Source organism: Corvus hawaiiensis, chromosome 24 (assembly GCF_020740725.1).
Source record: "Corvus hawaiiensis isolate bCorHaw1 chromosome 24, bCorHaw1.pri.cur, whole genome shotgun sequence".
NCBI classification, from domain to species: Eukaryota; Metazoa; Chordata; class Aves; order Passeriformes; family Corvidae; genus Corvus; species Corvus hawaiiensis.
Window position 1 is genome coordinate 8510115 of NC_063236.1, and position 14843 is coordinate 8524957.

At 58.7% G+C, this 14843-nt stretch overlaps 1 protein-coding gene across 1 annotated transcript in view; it reads left to right on the forward strand.

Annotated features, from left to right (window-relative positions):
- FOXP4 (forkhead box P4) overlaps positions 1-14843 on the forward strand; it is a 59814-nt gene that overhangs the window by 27250 nt on the left and 17721 nt on the right. Inside the window, 3 exon segments of the mRNA XM_048328284.1 lie at positions 1255-1344; positions 10336-10458; positions 12137-12223. Coding sequence (XP_048184241.1) covers positions 1255-1344; positions 10336-10458; positions 12137-12223 — 300 coding nt within the window.

Consider the following 14843-nt stretch of genomic DNA (forward strand, 5'->3'; position numbering starts at 1 on the left):
AAGTGCCTGTCCACCTGCACAGAGCAGGTCAGGTGGATTTTCCACCACAACAAAGCTGTGGCACAACCGGGGCATCCTCTGCTTTTCTTGTGCTCTTTCCAAGAATTCCCTGTGCAGAGGAGCACAGAGGGAACCTAAAATAAGATCTAAAATGCAGGGAATGACTTTTCATGGATGCTCCATTTGACGAGGGGCTCTGGGTTGGGGTTTTGTGGGTGTTCCTTGGTTTGGATCAACAGGTGAGGCGTGTGCTGAGCTACGAGTGGATTTGGGAAGGGAGGAAGGAGGGGTGGAGATTGTTTAGAAAAATGCCAGAAAGAAACCCAGAAAGAAGGAAAAGAATCCTTTAAAAGCAGAAATAAGGAGCAAACAGGTCTGGGAGCACTGGGTTGTTTTCCTTAGAGCTTTATTCCTCTCCTGGTTCCCAAGCTCCTTTTCTCAGCTCACACTTGCTCCTCTCTCCTCCTCATCTCTTCACAGGATTTTCCTTAATTCCCCCCGTTTTCTCCAGCTGTCCCCAGTGCTGGGCATGGCTCTCTTGTGCCTGTGTGTTTCACAAGTGCATTTTATCCATTCCTACTTTTTTCTGTGATTCCCAGTGAAACACCTTCATCTCTGTAAAAAACTTGAAGGAACTCATCACTTTTTCTAGGCAAACACCCTTAAAAACAATCGGCTTTCATGGTGGTCGCTTGTGTGAGGTGCTGAGCACCTCCTGGATCACCATCGAATCCATCTGGACACGTTCCTGGATTGATTCCGGGTGGGATCCTGCACTTGGCTCCACCCAAACCTGGCTGGTGACTGGAACTTTTCTGCTGCTCCAGATAATCCAATTAATAAAATTAAACACCCACAGTGGCTTTGGCCACAAGGGACAGCAGCAGCAGCAGGAACCTGGTGGTGGCTCTGGAATGAATCAACCAGAAGCCGGAGCTTTGGGTGGCTGTGCCAGGGCTGGGGTTTGGGAATGACCCTTGTGCCATGGGAATGCTGGACCTGGTGGGGATTTTTGGAAGAGGACAGGATTGTCCCCATGGGGGCTGGGAGAGTGGTGGTCACTAATGGGATCTACTGGTCAAACTGGTGTGGCAGGGGGAGCATTGGGGAGCACCACCCCCTTTGTGCATCAAACCCATCCTGTGAATGAAATCCATGGAGGAGCTGGAGGAGGAGGAGGAGGAGAAGGAGGAGCAGGAGGAGGAGGAGGAGGAGGGTGGCCTTCCTCATGCCCACCCTGTGTCTCTCTTGCAGGCTCTCCAGGTGGCTCGGCAGTTCCTGCTGCAGCAGGCCACGGGGCTCAGCTCCCCCAGCAGCAACGAGGGCAAGCAGCCAGCGGTGCAGGTGAGCCCCGAGGACGTGCGAGTGTCCCCTGTCACCCCCTCCCCAGGAAGGGCTGGGCCGCAGCTGTGGGACAGTGCAAACCCCTGTCACCTCCATGGTTGGAGCACTCCAGGAGTTAAATGCTTTGGAAAGCTCCAGAGGTTTCTTTCTTGGGAGGATTTTTTTGTGTGGGAAAGGGGAAAGGGTTGGGATGGGGAGGTCACTGTGTGTCACCACGTTTTGGGACAGGAAGACACAGAGTTTCCCAAGGTTGGAGCATCCCAGGATGGATGCTGGGTGCTGTGAGGGTGGCACAGGGCTGGAAAAGGGAAAAAATCCTCTGGGACTGGAGTCAAGGCGGGTCCTCCAGAATGGGACAGAGGCCCAGCTGGGATGGGGATTTGTGGCACTGGCATGAAACCAGGGTTTGGGTGGGCACATCCTGCTCCTGTAGGGAAGGGAACCTCCTCTTTGCACCCCTCCTGTGCCAAAGGAAAGGGGCAGAAAATGGGCAGGAGAGGGGTGAAACCTGGAGAGAGGAGGAGGCAGGGAGAAGTAAAGCCCAGGCAATGGGAAGTGACAATTTAAATAGCTGTGCGGAGGGGCTCTCCCTTCAGGCTAATTAAATTTATCGGAGAACAGCAGGTTACCTTATTAGAGCCACGTGGGTTTAATTAACAAAGGAAAGTAATTAGCACAAGCGCTCTCGGAGCTGGAGGTCCTGCCTATGCCAGGCTGAGCCGGGTGGCAGCGGGTGGGCAGCGGGAGCCGGGCTGGGATGGGCAATCCTGGGATCCTCTCCTGGCTTGGAGATCCAGGGCATGGCTGAGCCATCCAACAGCAAATGCCAGGGATCAGGAGAGCCCAGAACCCCCCGGGCTGGGAAGCAGCAGCTGGGTGGGAACAGTGGGAATTAGTCAGGGCTCCTACGGCACAAACAGGCGGCTTTTTCCAGCGGTGCCGGCAGGAAGGAAATGCAGTCACTGCATGGAAAATGTCTGCAGAGGACAAAGGCGGCGAGGGTGAAGTCAGATTCCGGTAACCGGCGCCTCGCTCCCCTCCGTGGGTGTGTGTCCCTGCACTCCTCCTCCTCCTCCTCCTGCTTATCCCTCCTGGCTCTCCCTGGTATTCCCGGCTGGATGCAGCCGAACATCCCGTCCTCCCCTTCCCTGCTGCTCCCCAGCCTCCCCTCCCTGCCTGCCCATCTGGCCAGCGGCTTTTGCCGGAGTGAACTGGATCTCCTTCCCCTCTCTCTCTCTCTCTCTCTCTCCCTCCCTCCCCTCCTCCCTTTTTTCTCTCTCCGTGTTGCAAAAAGGACTTGTGAAAGTTGTAGACGTGAGTCAGAAATAGCTCATAACTCAGCAGCGCCCGGCAATTCCTCCCCCCGCGGCCCCGCCGGCAGCTGGAGCGGGATCTGACCGAGGGGAGATAGGGGATTAAGCAGACTCCTTTGAAAGGAAGTTTATCTAAGGCACAGTGGTGTGGATGAGACTGGCCAGGACGGCTGCAGGAGGAGGAGGAGGAGGAAGGCTGAGTCCCAGCGCAGCCCTCCTTGGCTGGGGAGGCAGCAGGAATGGAAATGGTTGGGAATTGGGGCGTCCTTGGGGTGCCAGCCTGGGTCCCTGCCTGTGGATGTGCGGCCCCTCCCAGCTGGGGAATGGATTTCCACATCCATGGGGATTTTGTCTCTGGGAGGCTCCTGGCCCCCAATCCCACAGGAATGAGCAGGAGAGTCCCGGTGTTGGCAGGGAGAAGGAGACCCCCTGTGCTTGCCCACACTGTGCACTGTCCTTGTCACCCCACTGATGGGGACAGGACATTTTTGGGGCACGAAGCCAGCAGGAATATTAATGACGTTCCCAATGGCCTGCGCTTCCAGACAACCAGGGAGCTGCTGGGCTCAGCAGCAACTTGGATTGGGGTTTTTTTTGGAGTAGGGATCCTCTTCCCACAGATGCCTGGAGGTGTGTGTGGAGAGTCTCACGTTGTCACTCCAGTTACAGCTGCAGGAAAGGGAAAAACCCAAACCCCCCACTTTTGGGTGTTCTAAAACATTTAAAAATAGGTTTATTTCTTTACAACTTTAAAACTCTGGGAAACTTGGTGGGGCACTGACAAAATGTTGCTTTTGGGGGTTTTTGGTGTTGATGGTTCACAGGGCATTGCCATCCTGGGATGGTGGGAGCAGCAGATCCCACTGGGATCCTGCTGGGATCCAGCAAAGCCCACGGAAGGAGGTGTTGGGAAGGCAGCACCCTGAGTTGTCAGTGCTGGCTTGGAGGCACCTGGGAAGGACAGGGTGCCTTCTTTGGGTGCCTTCTTTGGGTGCCCTCTTTGGGTGCCTTCTTTGGGTGCCCTTGGATCCCTTGTTGGGATCAACTGGCTGGAAGGGGAGAGGGGCAGGAGGGTGCCCGGGGAAGGGAGGAGAGGAGTTTGGAGCAAACTGCGGGAAATTGCTTTTCTTTTGTCTGCTGCAGCGGGGAGGGCAGCGGAGCGGAAAAGTGTATTTTGTTGATTTGAAACTTGAGTGAAATGGGTAATGAAGACAGATCAATACCAGCCCTTCTGCGTTCCCTCTCTGGGAAAAGAAATCCAGCAGCCCATCCGTCTGGGCTCGCGCCGACGTTTTTCCATCTGAACTTGGAGCATCCCTGTCCATCCCCCTGCTCCTTCCCAAAGCCCCCAGTGCTGGGCATGGCTCTCTTGTGCCTGTGTGTTTCACAAGTGCATTTTATCCATTCCTACCGGGTTTTCCCTCTTTTTCTGTGATTCCCAGTGAAACACCTTCATCCCTGTAAAAAACTTGAAGGAACTCATCACTTTTTCTAGGCAAACACCCCTAAAACAATCGGCTTTCATGGTGGTCGCTTGTGTGAGGTGCTGAGCACCTCCTGGATCACCATCAAATCCATCTGGACACATTCCTGGATTGATTCCGGGTGGGATCCTGCACTTGGCTCCACCCAAACCTGGCTGGTGACTGGAACTTTTCTGCTGCTCCAGTGCCACAATCCAATTAATAAAATTAAACACCCACAGTGGCTTTGGCCACAAGGGACAGCAGCAGGAACTGCCCTTAAAACAGCTCTGCCAGCCCAGAGGCACTGCCACCGTGCCACTCTGGGATTGGCATTTTGGGTTACAGAGGGGCAAAGTCACTTCAATCCCTGCAGATTCATCGGTGTGAGAGCTGTGCCAGCACCCCATGCCCATGAGGGCACGTGGGCACCCTGCCCGGGTGGTGCTGGGGGACAGGGGCTCTCTGAGGAGGGGTCTCAGCACTGTCACCTCTGCTGCCACTGCCCCCAAGCAGTGACTGGAGCCCAGCCAGGTGTGACTGGGGCCTCCCCAGCGGGAAGGCTGTGCTAATGAGGATGCACTAATGAGGATGCACTAACGAGGGTACACGTTGGGCTGAACATGCTGGGGATTAATTCCTCCTTTTCTTTACGTGAAGCTGAACATCAGGGCCTGGTGTCCTCCATGCTGGTGTCCCCTCACCCGCCCACCCTGCTGCCACCCCACCCAGGGCACTCAAGCCTTTGGTGCTGGGGCTGTTCAGAGTGTTCCTAAAATTGCTCCTAAAAGCACCCACAGCCTCAAAAGCCAGCCTGGCACGTGGGGCTGAGCTTCATTTCTCCTCTGATCCTGGGTAGATTTTAGTGCATTGTCCCATCCCTCCCCGGTGAGGTCCAGAGGGGGCGCAGCAGCGTTTGGGTGGCCCTGTGCCACCCCTCGGGGTTTATAAGCCATGGCTGGGGTCACCTCGGTGTCAGTGGCATCACTGCCTGGCACGGGGAGCACTCCCAGGCTGTCTGAGCCAGCTGGATCTTGGAGCTCACCCAGGGATGCTGAGTGCAGGAAGGGAGGCTGGGATGTGCCTGGGGGGCTGGAGTTGTTCTTCTCCTTCGAGGATTGGGTGCTCTGGGGTGGGGTTTGCTCATCCCCTGCCCCTAAAACAGCACAACTGAAGCTGCTCTCGGTGGTTGTTTCTCCCTTTCTGTTCCCAGCCTCCTCGGTTTGTTTCTGTTGGGTTTGGATTTGAAAAGAGTGGTTAATTAGGAAAAAACAGCACAAACGTGGGTTTTGATGTTTCTAATTGGGAGTTAAACCCCAGGATTGGATCAGAGCACTGATGGGCAGCCCGGAGCACCCTCTGGAGAGAGAGGGGCGCTTCATCCCGCTGATCCCAGAGCCCGCAGAGACGGGGGGATGAGTTCTGGGCTGTGTGGCTGAGGCGTGGACCAGGAGCTGCCCCTTCCCGTAGCGGCGGTGATGTGCGGCCCTTGGGGACGCGGTGGCTCCTGCGGTGACCTCCCGGCCTGGGTGACGGCACGGCAGGAGGTGACAGCCGGAGCAGGGATGTTTGGAGGCTGACGGAGGATGTCCCCAGGCCGTGCCAAGCCAGCTGTCCCCGGGGTCAGGAGGGCACCATCCCTCTGACGACAACCCCGCGGCGCTGCGAGCCAAGGCCACCAGGCCGCGGCTTTCCCCGCTCCGCCTCGCGCCTGGGAGTTCAATCCGCTTCCCGTAAAAACAACCCCAAAAAAAAAATCCAGGAAAAATTTCTCAAGAGCCTCGCTCTCCATCCTGCCTCGTTCCACACAGCCAAGTCCTGCTTCCCTCAGCCAGCTTTGGCTCAGGGAGGGAATATTCCCTGGAATACCTGCCTGCTTTTCCACCCACCGCCTGCTGCTCCCGCCCCGTCCTTTGGCACGCAGGGATTGCAGCCGGGCCCGACTGGAAAAGCAGCCCCTGGAGATGCCGCTGGCCGGCCGGAGCAGCGCCGGGTGTTTCTGGGAGCAGCCGGAGCTGTTAGTAAGCAGTTTCTGTGGGGTGGCAGCCGGCCAAGGCGTGAGTCAAACCCTTCCTGACTCGGTGTCTGGCAGATGCCAGCTCGTGACGCGTCGGGCTGGTCCCCAGCCGCTGCTGCTGCTGCTGCTGCTCCGGGGCTGCTGCCGGGACCTGCTTCCCGAGGGATGTGCTGGCTGAGAGGACATTTCCTGGCTGCTCCGGTGCCTGGGGGTGGCGGCAGCCGGGTGACACTCACCCCTCACAGCCCCTGTGCTGCTCTGTGTGCAGGGCTGACACTCACCCCTCACAGCCCCTGTGCTGCTCTGTGTGTGGGGGTGACACTCACCCCTCACAGCCCCAGTGCTGCTCTGTGTGTGGGGGTGACACTCACCCCTCACAGCCCCTGTGCTGCTCTGGTGCCATGGGGTGACACTCACCCCTCACAGCCCCTGTGCTGCTCTGTGTGCAGGGGTGACACTCACCCCTCACAGCCCCTGTGCTGCTCTGGTGCCATGGGGTGACACTCACCCCTCACAGCCCCTGTGCTGCTCTGTGTGTGGGGGTGACACTCACCCCTCACAGCCCCTGTGCTGCTCTGGTGCCATGGGGTGACACTCACCCCTCACAGCCCCTGTGCTGCTCTGGTGCCATGGGGTGACACTCACCCCTCACAGCCCCTGTGCTGCTCTGTGTATGGGGGTGGCACTCACCCCTCACAGCCCCTGTGCTGCTCTGGTGCCATGGGGTGACACTCACCCCTCACAGCCCCTGTGCTGCTCTGTGTGGGGGTGACACTCACCCCTCACAGCCCCTGTGCTGCTCTGGTGCCATGGGGTGACACTCACCCCTCACAGCCCCTGTGCTGCTCTGTGTGTGGGGGTGACACTCACCCCTCACAGCCCCTGTGCTGCTCTGTGTGTGGGGGTGACACTCACCCCTCACAGCCCCTGTGCTGCTCTGGTGCCATGGGGTGACACTCACCCCTCACAGCCCCTGTGCTGCTCTGGTGCCATGGGGTGACACTCACCCCTCACAGCCCCTGTGCTGCTCTGTGTGCAGGGGTGGCACTCACCCCTCACAGCCCCTGTGCTGCTCTGTGTGCAGGGGTGGCACTCACCCCTCACAGCCCCTGTGCTGCTCTGGTGCCATAGGGTGACACTCACCCCTCACAGCCCCTGTGCTGCTCTGTGTGGGGGTGACACTCACCCCTCACAGCCCCTGTGCTGCTCTGTGTGCAGGGGTGACACTCACCCCTCACTGCCCCTGTGCTGCTCTGTGTGCAGGGGTGACACTCACCCCTCACAGCCCCTGTGCTGCTCTGTGTGGGGGGGTGACACTCACCCCTCACAGCCCCTGTGCTGCTCTGTGTGGGGGGGTGACACTCACCCCTCACAGCCCCTGTGCTGCTCTGGTGCCATGGGGTGACACTCACCCCTCACAGCCCCTGTGCTGCTCTGTGTGTGGGGGTGACACTCACCCCTCACAGCCCCTGTGCTGCTCTGGTGCCATGGGGTGACACTCACCCCTCACAGCCCCTGTGCTGCTCTGTGTGGGGGTGACACTCACCCCTCACAGCCCCTGTGCTGCTCTGTGTGCAGGGGTGACACTCACCCCTCACAGCCCCTGTGCTGCTCTGTGTGGGGGGGTGACACTCACCCCTCACAGCCCCTGTGCTGCTCTGCCTAGCACCGTTCAGCTCTCACGTTGTTGACCACTGGCATCCCAGATTTTGAGGCAGTTGCTGCCCAGATCCCGCTGTTATCCAGGGATGCCAGGCTGGCCTTGCTCCCTGCACACCGCTGCTCTGGCTGCTGGTGTGGGGTGTCCCAAGGCCTTGCTGTGCTGTCACCCTCCTGGGGTGTGCCCCTGTGGGGCTTTTAGCAGGTCGAGATGGACATTTCCAACCCCATTTCCATCCCCATTTTGTTTTCTCGGAGCAGCAGCTCTCCCTGTCCCCAACAGAGGCAGCTGGCACTGTCACCAGAGCTCGGGACAGAGAACCCCCAGCACTGGGGTTTGCTGGCCCCCACTGGGGTCAAGGCAATGCTGGAACATTCCCGGCACCGGGGTGTGGGATGAACGGGAGCAAAACCGACTGGAAGTGGGAATTTCCTCTTTTACTAAAAGTTCCTGCTTTCCCTGGAAACCTTAACTGGGAGAGGAGCATTTTCCATGCCGTGGGGAAATTTTTCACGGGAATCAAGGAAGCAGCAGAGCCCGGGTGCCCCTCTCAAGTTCACCCCATTCCCACCTCACCCCCACACAGATCCACCACCATTTCTCCGTGTCAGCTCCACATCCGAGCGCTGGAGGGTGGGGGGGGGAGAAAAAAAAAGCCATTTAATGCAGACAAAGGTTGTATGAAAATATAATTCTGCTTTTGTTAGCAGCCATCAAACTCTAAAAAGCGTCACTTTTGTTTTCTTGTAACATTGTGAAAACCTCGTGTCGGATCGAGAGCTGGGGCCCTCTCGACTAATCGCCTCTCCTTTGTGTTTTTAGATTATAGGGGCAATTAGTGTTGTCAAAACCTCTGGCAATTCTCTTTGCTCTTGACAGGGTGTCAGTCCGCTGGGCGAGAAATGGAAGGTGTTATAACTCTCCGGTAATTAGGATGCCTCCGATTTGAAAATGCCAGCAAACGTGTTTGAGGGGCCGCGGGAGGGGGTGGGGAGCCCGCCCCGGCTATGGGGGATGTGGAGGAGCAATTAATTAGGGGCTCTCATTCCGAGCACGCTGCCGGCTGATGAATTGGCAGAGGGAAATTAGCAGCGCTCCTGGGCGCGCACCTCGCTCTCCTCGCCAGCTTCCCCTCCTGCCCAGATGTTCACCCAGGGCTTGGCACAGCTGGCTGCGAGCACCTGGGTGCCCAACCAGCCGCTCCTCCCTGGGTGCTGGTGCCACGGGGGCTCTCTGGTGGGTGCTGGCGCCTTGCAGGGCGCTGGGGCTCATTCCTGAGCTCCAGCCCTTGGGTGGGAACTCGGAGGAATTAATCAATAACTCCGCCACGGAGGTGGCTGGAGGGGGAAACGTCGGTGACAAACAGAGCTGGCCCCGTGTCCGACACCTCCCTGCAGCAGAATGCCTGAGTAAATAGATAAGGCTCTGCAATCTCCCTTGAAGGTCAGCTGGACACCCACCACGGACGGGAGGGACTGCACAGGGCCGCCCTGTGGTCCCGTCCTCACTGGAGCGGCTGGAAGGGGTCCAGACTGGGCAGTCTGAGCATGACTGGGGGCATGGGGGGGCTGGCAGGAACCAGACTCTCAGTGGGACTTTGCTGGGTTTCTCTGCTCTTTGAGTTCCTGAGATCCTGGGATGAGGAGTTGTTTAGTTTGGATCAGAACCGGGTCCTTGGCTTGCAGCTGGAGCCCGCCTTGTGCTCTGCCTCATCCCACACGCCAGGGATCTGTTCCCTCTTCCTGGGATCCCCTGGAAGATTCTGTGGCTGCTGGTGGCTCCTGCCCAGCAATTCTTACTTGCTTTTCCAGGAAAAGGGAGCATCCAGGAGGGTCATTAAATTCCAGCGTGGCCCTAACTCTGCCCAGAGCCTCAGGAAGAGCTTTGGGCTGGTGGGATCGGTGAAAAGCTGGCACAAGGCAGCTCTTGATGGCTCCGTCCGGGCATTGCTCCACCTGGGCAGGACCCAGCAGGGCTGGGATCCATCACCGACACCTTCCCCGGAGCTGTGCCGGGAGTGTGGATCCATGTTTTGATAACCAAAGGCAGGGGCTGGCAGGTTCCCTCGGCCCTCCCTCCTCTTGGCACGGGAGTGACGGGAGTTACTGGTGTCAGCTGGAGGTAAAGCTTTGATGTGCCTGTGGAGAACCCCGTAACCTCTTCCTCGGTGCTCTGCTCTGCAGAGTTATTTGGGTGATCGGTATCTTCCCACTTCCCTGGTGTTTCCCTCCACCCTTCCCATGCTCCCAGCAGGGGAGGGAGCTGTGGTTTGATGTCCTGTTCCCCCAGTAAACTGCATTTAAAGGAGAGCCCTCAGCTTGGAGGGGAGCTCATGGTTCAGGAAGCTTCATCCTGGTGCCAGCGGCACCGTGGGGCATCTCCCTGCCATTGCCATGTCCCAGGGAACGGACCTGGGCTTCATCCAAAGGTGACACAGGGATGGGGGATGTGGAGATGCTCTGGGAGAGGCGCTGTTGGTGTTTGGGGTGAGTTCTGCAGGTCGGGGCTGGCAGTGGTGACGTGTCCTTGCTGCCGCAGGTCCCCGTGTCCGTGGCCATGATGTCCCCGCAGATGATCACGCCACAGCAGATGCAGCAGATCCTCTCCCCGCCCCAGCTCCAGGCCCTCCTGCAGCAGCAGCAGGCGATAATGCTGCAACAGGTAACGCTGCACCGGGGCTGAATCCGCCCAGGGAATTCCCTCTGGGGTCTGGGAATGCTGGAATTTGTTGGAGGCAGAAAAATGGGTTCTTTCCTCCTTCTGCTCTCCACATATTTCCTTTGGGATTCCCAGCACGTCCAGGGATGAAAAGAGCTGCAGGTGCTGACAGTGCTGATGCTGCCACCCTGAGCCGGGGTTTTAAAATCCAGAAAATTCCTCCTCAAGGGCTGATTTGGGGCTGCCCAGCTCCTGGGAAAAGCCGGTATGGGGATGGATGCTCCTGGCTCGATGTGCCCTGAGCAGAGCCCCCGTGGCCACTGCTGGGCTTTGGGCAGGTGCCTGTGCCCAGCTCCAGAGCTGAGGTTTGTTTCTCATGGCCCTGCTTGGCTTTCCCAGATATTTTAGTCGGATGGGGAGGGAAGAAAAAGGAGAAGGAAAAAAAAAAGGAGATTTCCACTCCGAAACAAAATAGGTCTGCTTGGGTAAACAGCTTCCACCGGCTGGGAGAGAGGGAGAAACCCCACAAGCATCCTCCACACCCTTCCTCCTGCCTCCAGTACCTGTTTACTCCAAACAGACTGATAAGGATTCAAGGTTGGCCCCAGGGAAAGAACAAAGGGTAAACACTACCCTGGGTGGGTCCTTCCACAAGCCTCTTTGGAGCCGGATAAAGAAACACGTTTGACTGCAAATTAAACAACCCAGGCCGGAATAGCTCACATTCTCCACCGGCAGCAAACCAAACATCACACCTCTCACCCCTGACCCAATGTTCCTGCTCCCAGCCCGGCCACGCCGCTGCGCCCTGGCTCGGGCTGGCTCGGGGGTAAACACCCAGCCCCTCCAAACCTGTTCTCCGACACAAACAGCGACTCGCTGCTGGCAGCCCCGAGCTGATAAAGGCTTCCCGGCATCCACAGGGACATTCCTGAGCCCCTTCGAGGCTGGGAGGGGGCTGGGGGGTCTCGCTGACCTCCCCGTGCCTTTTCCCCGCTCCCTGCATGCAGCAAATCCATCACCCACAGTTTATTTAGGGGCCAGGGCAAGAGCTGGCGGCGATGCCGGCAGGTCCCAACACTGCTTGTGGACACTGGGACCCTCTCCAGTGGCTCCTCGAGGGTTTATCCCTCTTTTGTGGCCCAGCAAATGCCTCTGCTTTGATTTGAGGGGCTGTTTTGCCTGCAGGGCTGAACCCCAGCTCTCACAGACCAGTGGTTGTGGCTGCTCCTGGCCCTTCCCAGCTGGGACCTCCCTGGCTCTCACAGTGCTTGCCAGGGGTGTTTTGGGGTCCCATGCCAAAACTGGGGTTTCCCCACCCTGAAATGCTCTGCGATGTGCCAGAGCAGCCCAGCCTGCTTTTCTCTCAAGGGGCAGCGGGTTGGCATTAAAATAAACAGCAGGGTGGGCATTGGTGGTGTTTGGGGGGTTCAAGGGCCATGGGGATCCAGAGCCCTTGGGAATGGGGTTCCTCTGCTGCTCTGGCTCCTCCGGTGGGTCCTTTCCATCCCACCCTGCACCAGGTGACACAGGGAGCCTGCCCTGGTGACACAGTGCCAGGAGCTGGCATGGCTGTGGCAGAGCCTCGGTGCTGGGCACGGGGTGGTGAGGTGAGATCGAGGTGGTGAGGTGGGATCGGGGTGGTTCCACTGCTGATCCCGTTGCTCTCTCCCCTTCCCAGCTGCAGGAATACTACAAGAAGCAGCAGGAGCAGCTTCACCTGCAGCTGTTGACCCAGCAGCAAGCCGGAAAGCAGCAACCCAAAGAGGTGAGCTCACCTGGAGGGCGCCGGGCCAGCAGAGCTGGTAGCAAATTAAAGGGGAACCAGCACCCCAGGGAGCCCACAGGGATGGGACACGGGGACATCCTGCTCTGGGGGTGCCAGGGTGGCCAGTCCAGTCACTGGGAGTTGTTGTTCTTCCTCCTTTTCCTCCTCCTCTTCCTCCCTCTCTGTGATCTGCTGCATCCAGAGGATGTGGGGTGTGGGGTACCAGCACTGGAGGGGCCACCAGACCCTCTCTGGTGACAGGGACAGGTCACAGCCCCCCAGCACAGAGCGAGGGCTCCCCAGATCCCCCCGTGGCGAGATCAGAGGAGGTGCAGCTGAGCCCTTGCCCTGCCAGGCTCTCAGCTTGGGCAGCCCAGTCCTTGCTGTGCCCTGGCAAGTGGGCAGGGCTGGTCAGGTGGCAACCAAAGCCGGGCTTTTCCTGCCGGGAAGGGCGGCTCTCCAACACAGAGGGAATGTGGGAAACAGTAGTGATCCCAGCACAGGGCTTTTCCAGCATGAGACTCTGAGGTGGGCAGGGCTCTCAGACCCCCAGGACCATGTTGGCAGCACTGGGCCCTGTGCTGGGCAGGTGGGTGCCTGGTGGAGACACATTTTATGCCCTTGTGATGGCACCAATCCTGTATAACCCCCTTTACACCGGGGGTTTGCCCCTGAGGGCACAGTGATGCCCCCCGAGGGGTTGTGGCTGTGTTTTGGGGACGTGCTGCTAACACAGAGGCTGGGGACAGAGCCCAGCCAGCAGAGCACCACTCCCTTCCTTTTCCTTGGATATTTTCACCCCTCTTTTTTCCCCAAATGCTGCACATGGGGTGTTTTTGCAGAATCCACGTCCGGCATCACTGCCCCTCCACTGAGTGGAGGGCTCCCAGTGATGAGGGATGTGCTCCTGGGCCACTCACTCCACATCCCTGGTGCAAGCAGAGGTGCTGGGGCTGTTCATGGCCATCACCCCTCCCAAAATCCAGCACCCTGATGGACACCCAGCACTTAAAACTCAGCTGTCTGGCAGAGAGGGAAGATTTTAAGCCCAGACTGTGCGTTGGGGTGGCACAGGGGGCACCCGATGGCAAAGCCATGTCGGCATCAGGGGACCAGGGTGGCTGTGGTGGCTCAGGGTCACCTGCTCCAGCCTCAGCCAGGGTCTTGCTGTGGGATGTTGGTGCGTTTACAGGGTCAGGTTTATCGGAGCCATCTCCAGGAGCTGCTGGAGCTCTGGGAAATGGGGGAGGCAGAGATGTGAGCTTCCTCAAGGACTTTCCTGCTGGCCCCGGAGATGTTCTCTCACAGCACCGAGCAGGGATATAATTAAGCTCTAACAAAGCGCTTGCTTAGTGGGCTCCACTTTAAAAAGCGTGTGTTAACTTTTAATTAAATGGTACAGAGGAGACGGGAAATTTATCCAACAAGAAAGAGAAAGGAGGGAAGGGGTGTTGGATGCTGCTGGAGGGGTGTGTGTCCAGCTTTCCAGCTGGGAAAAGCACTGAGGAGGTCCCAGCAAGGGGATGTCAGTGTTTCCCCTCCTCAAATTCCTCAGATGGGCTTTGGTTTCACCTCAAAAATTTGGGTAGCCGGTGTTCCTAAAGTCTGTGTTCGCCTTTGCCTGCTGGGAATGGCGATGCTGTGGCTTCCCTGAAGTTCAGGGAAGAGCTGGAGTGTCTGGGATGCCTCCACAGAGCTGCCCTTCATGGAAACCCATGGCCAGATTTAATTCCAGCCCCGCTGCAGGATTTGTAAACCCAGCACCTTCTGCTTCCCCTCTGCCCAGTTCCGAGGGCTGCTCTCGGTGCTGCTGTGAGTCAGCAGCTCGGAGCAGGACCCACAGGTGGGAACGGCACCGGGAAGGAGCCAGGAGGAGGGGCAGCATCTCCGGGAGGAGCGGCTCCGATCTCCCCCGGAGCAGGGGCAGCATCTCCGGGAGGAGCAGCTCCGATCTCCCCCAGAGCAGGGGCAGCATCTCCAGGAGGAGCAGCTCCGATCCCCCCGGAGCAGGGGCAGCATCTCCAGGAGGAGCAGCTCCGATCCCACCGGAGCAGGGGCAGCATCTCCGGGAGGAGCAGCTCCGATCTCCCTGGGAGCAGGGGCAGCATCTCCGGGAGGAGCAGCTCCGATCTCCCCCGGAGCAGGGGCAGCATCTCCGGGAGGAGCAGCTCCGATCTCCCCCGGAGCAGGGGCAGCATCTCCGGGAGGAAGGGCTCTGATCCCCCCGGGAAGAGGGGCAGAATCTCTGGGAGGAGCAGCTCCGATCTCCCCGGGAGCAGGGGCAGCATCTCCAGGAGGAGCAGCTCCGATCCCCCCGGGAAAAGGGGCAGAATCTCTGGGAGGAAGGGCTCCCATCTCCCCGGGAACAGGGGCAGCATCTCTGGCAGGAAAGGCTCTGATCTGCCCCGGAGCAGGGGCAGCATCTCTGGGAGGAGCAGCTCCGATCTCCCTGGGAGCAGGACAGCTGCTGGAGAAGGGCAGGACAGAAAAGAGGATGGAAATGTGTGGGAAGAGCCCGTCAGCAGCGTCCTGTCCCTAAGGATGTGGGGATGCTCCGTGTCCATGGGTGCTGCACCACACTGGGGGCATGAGGAAGGGGCAGAGCAAGGCAGCTGATCCA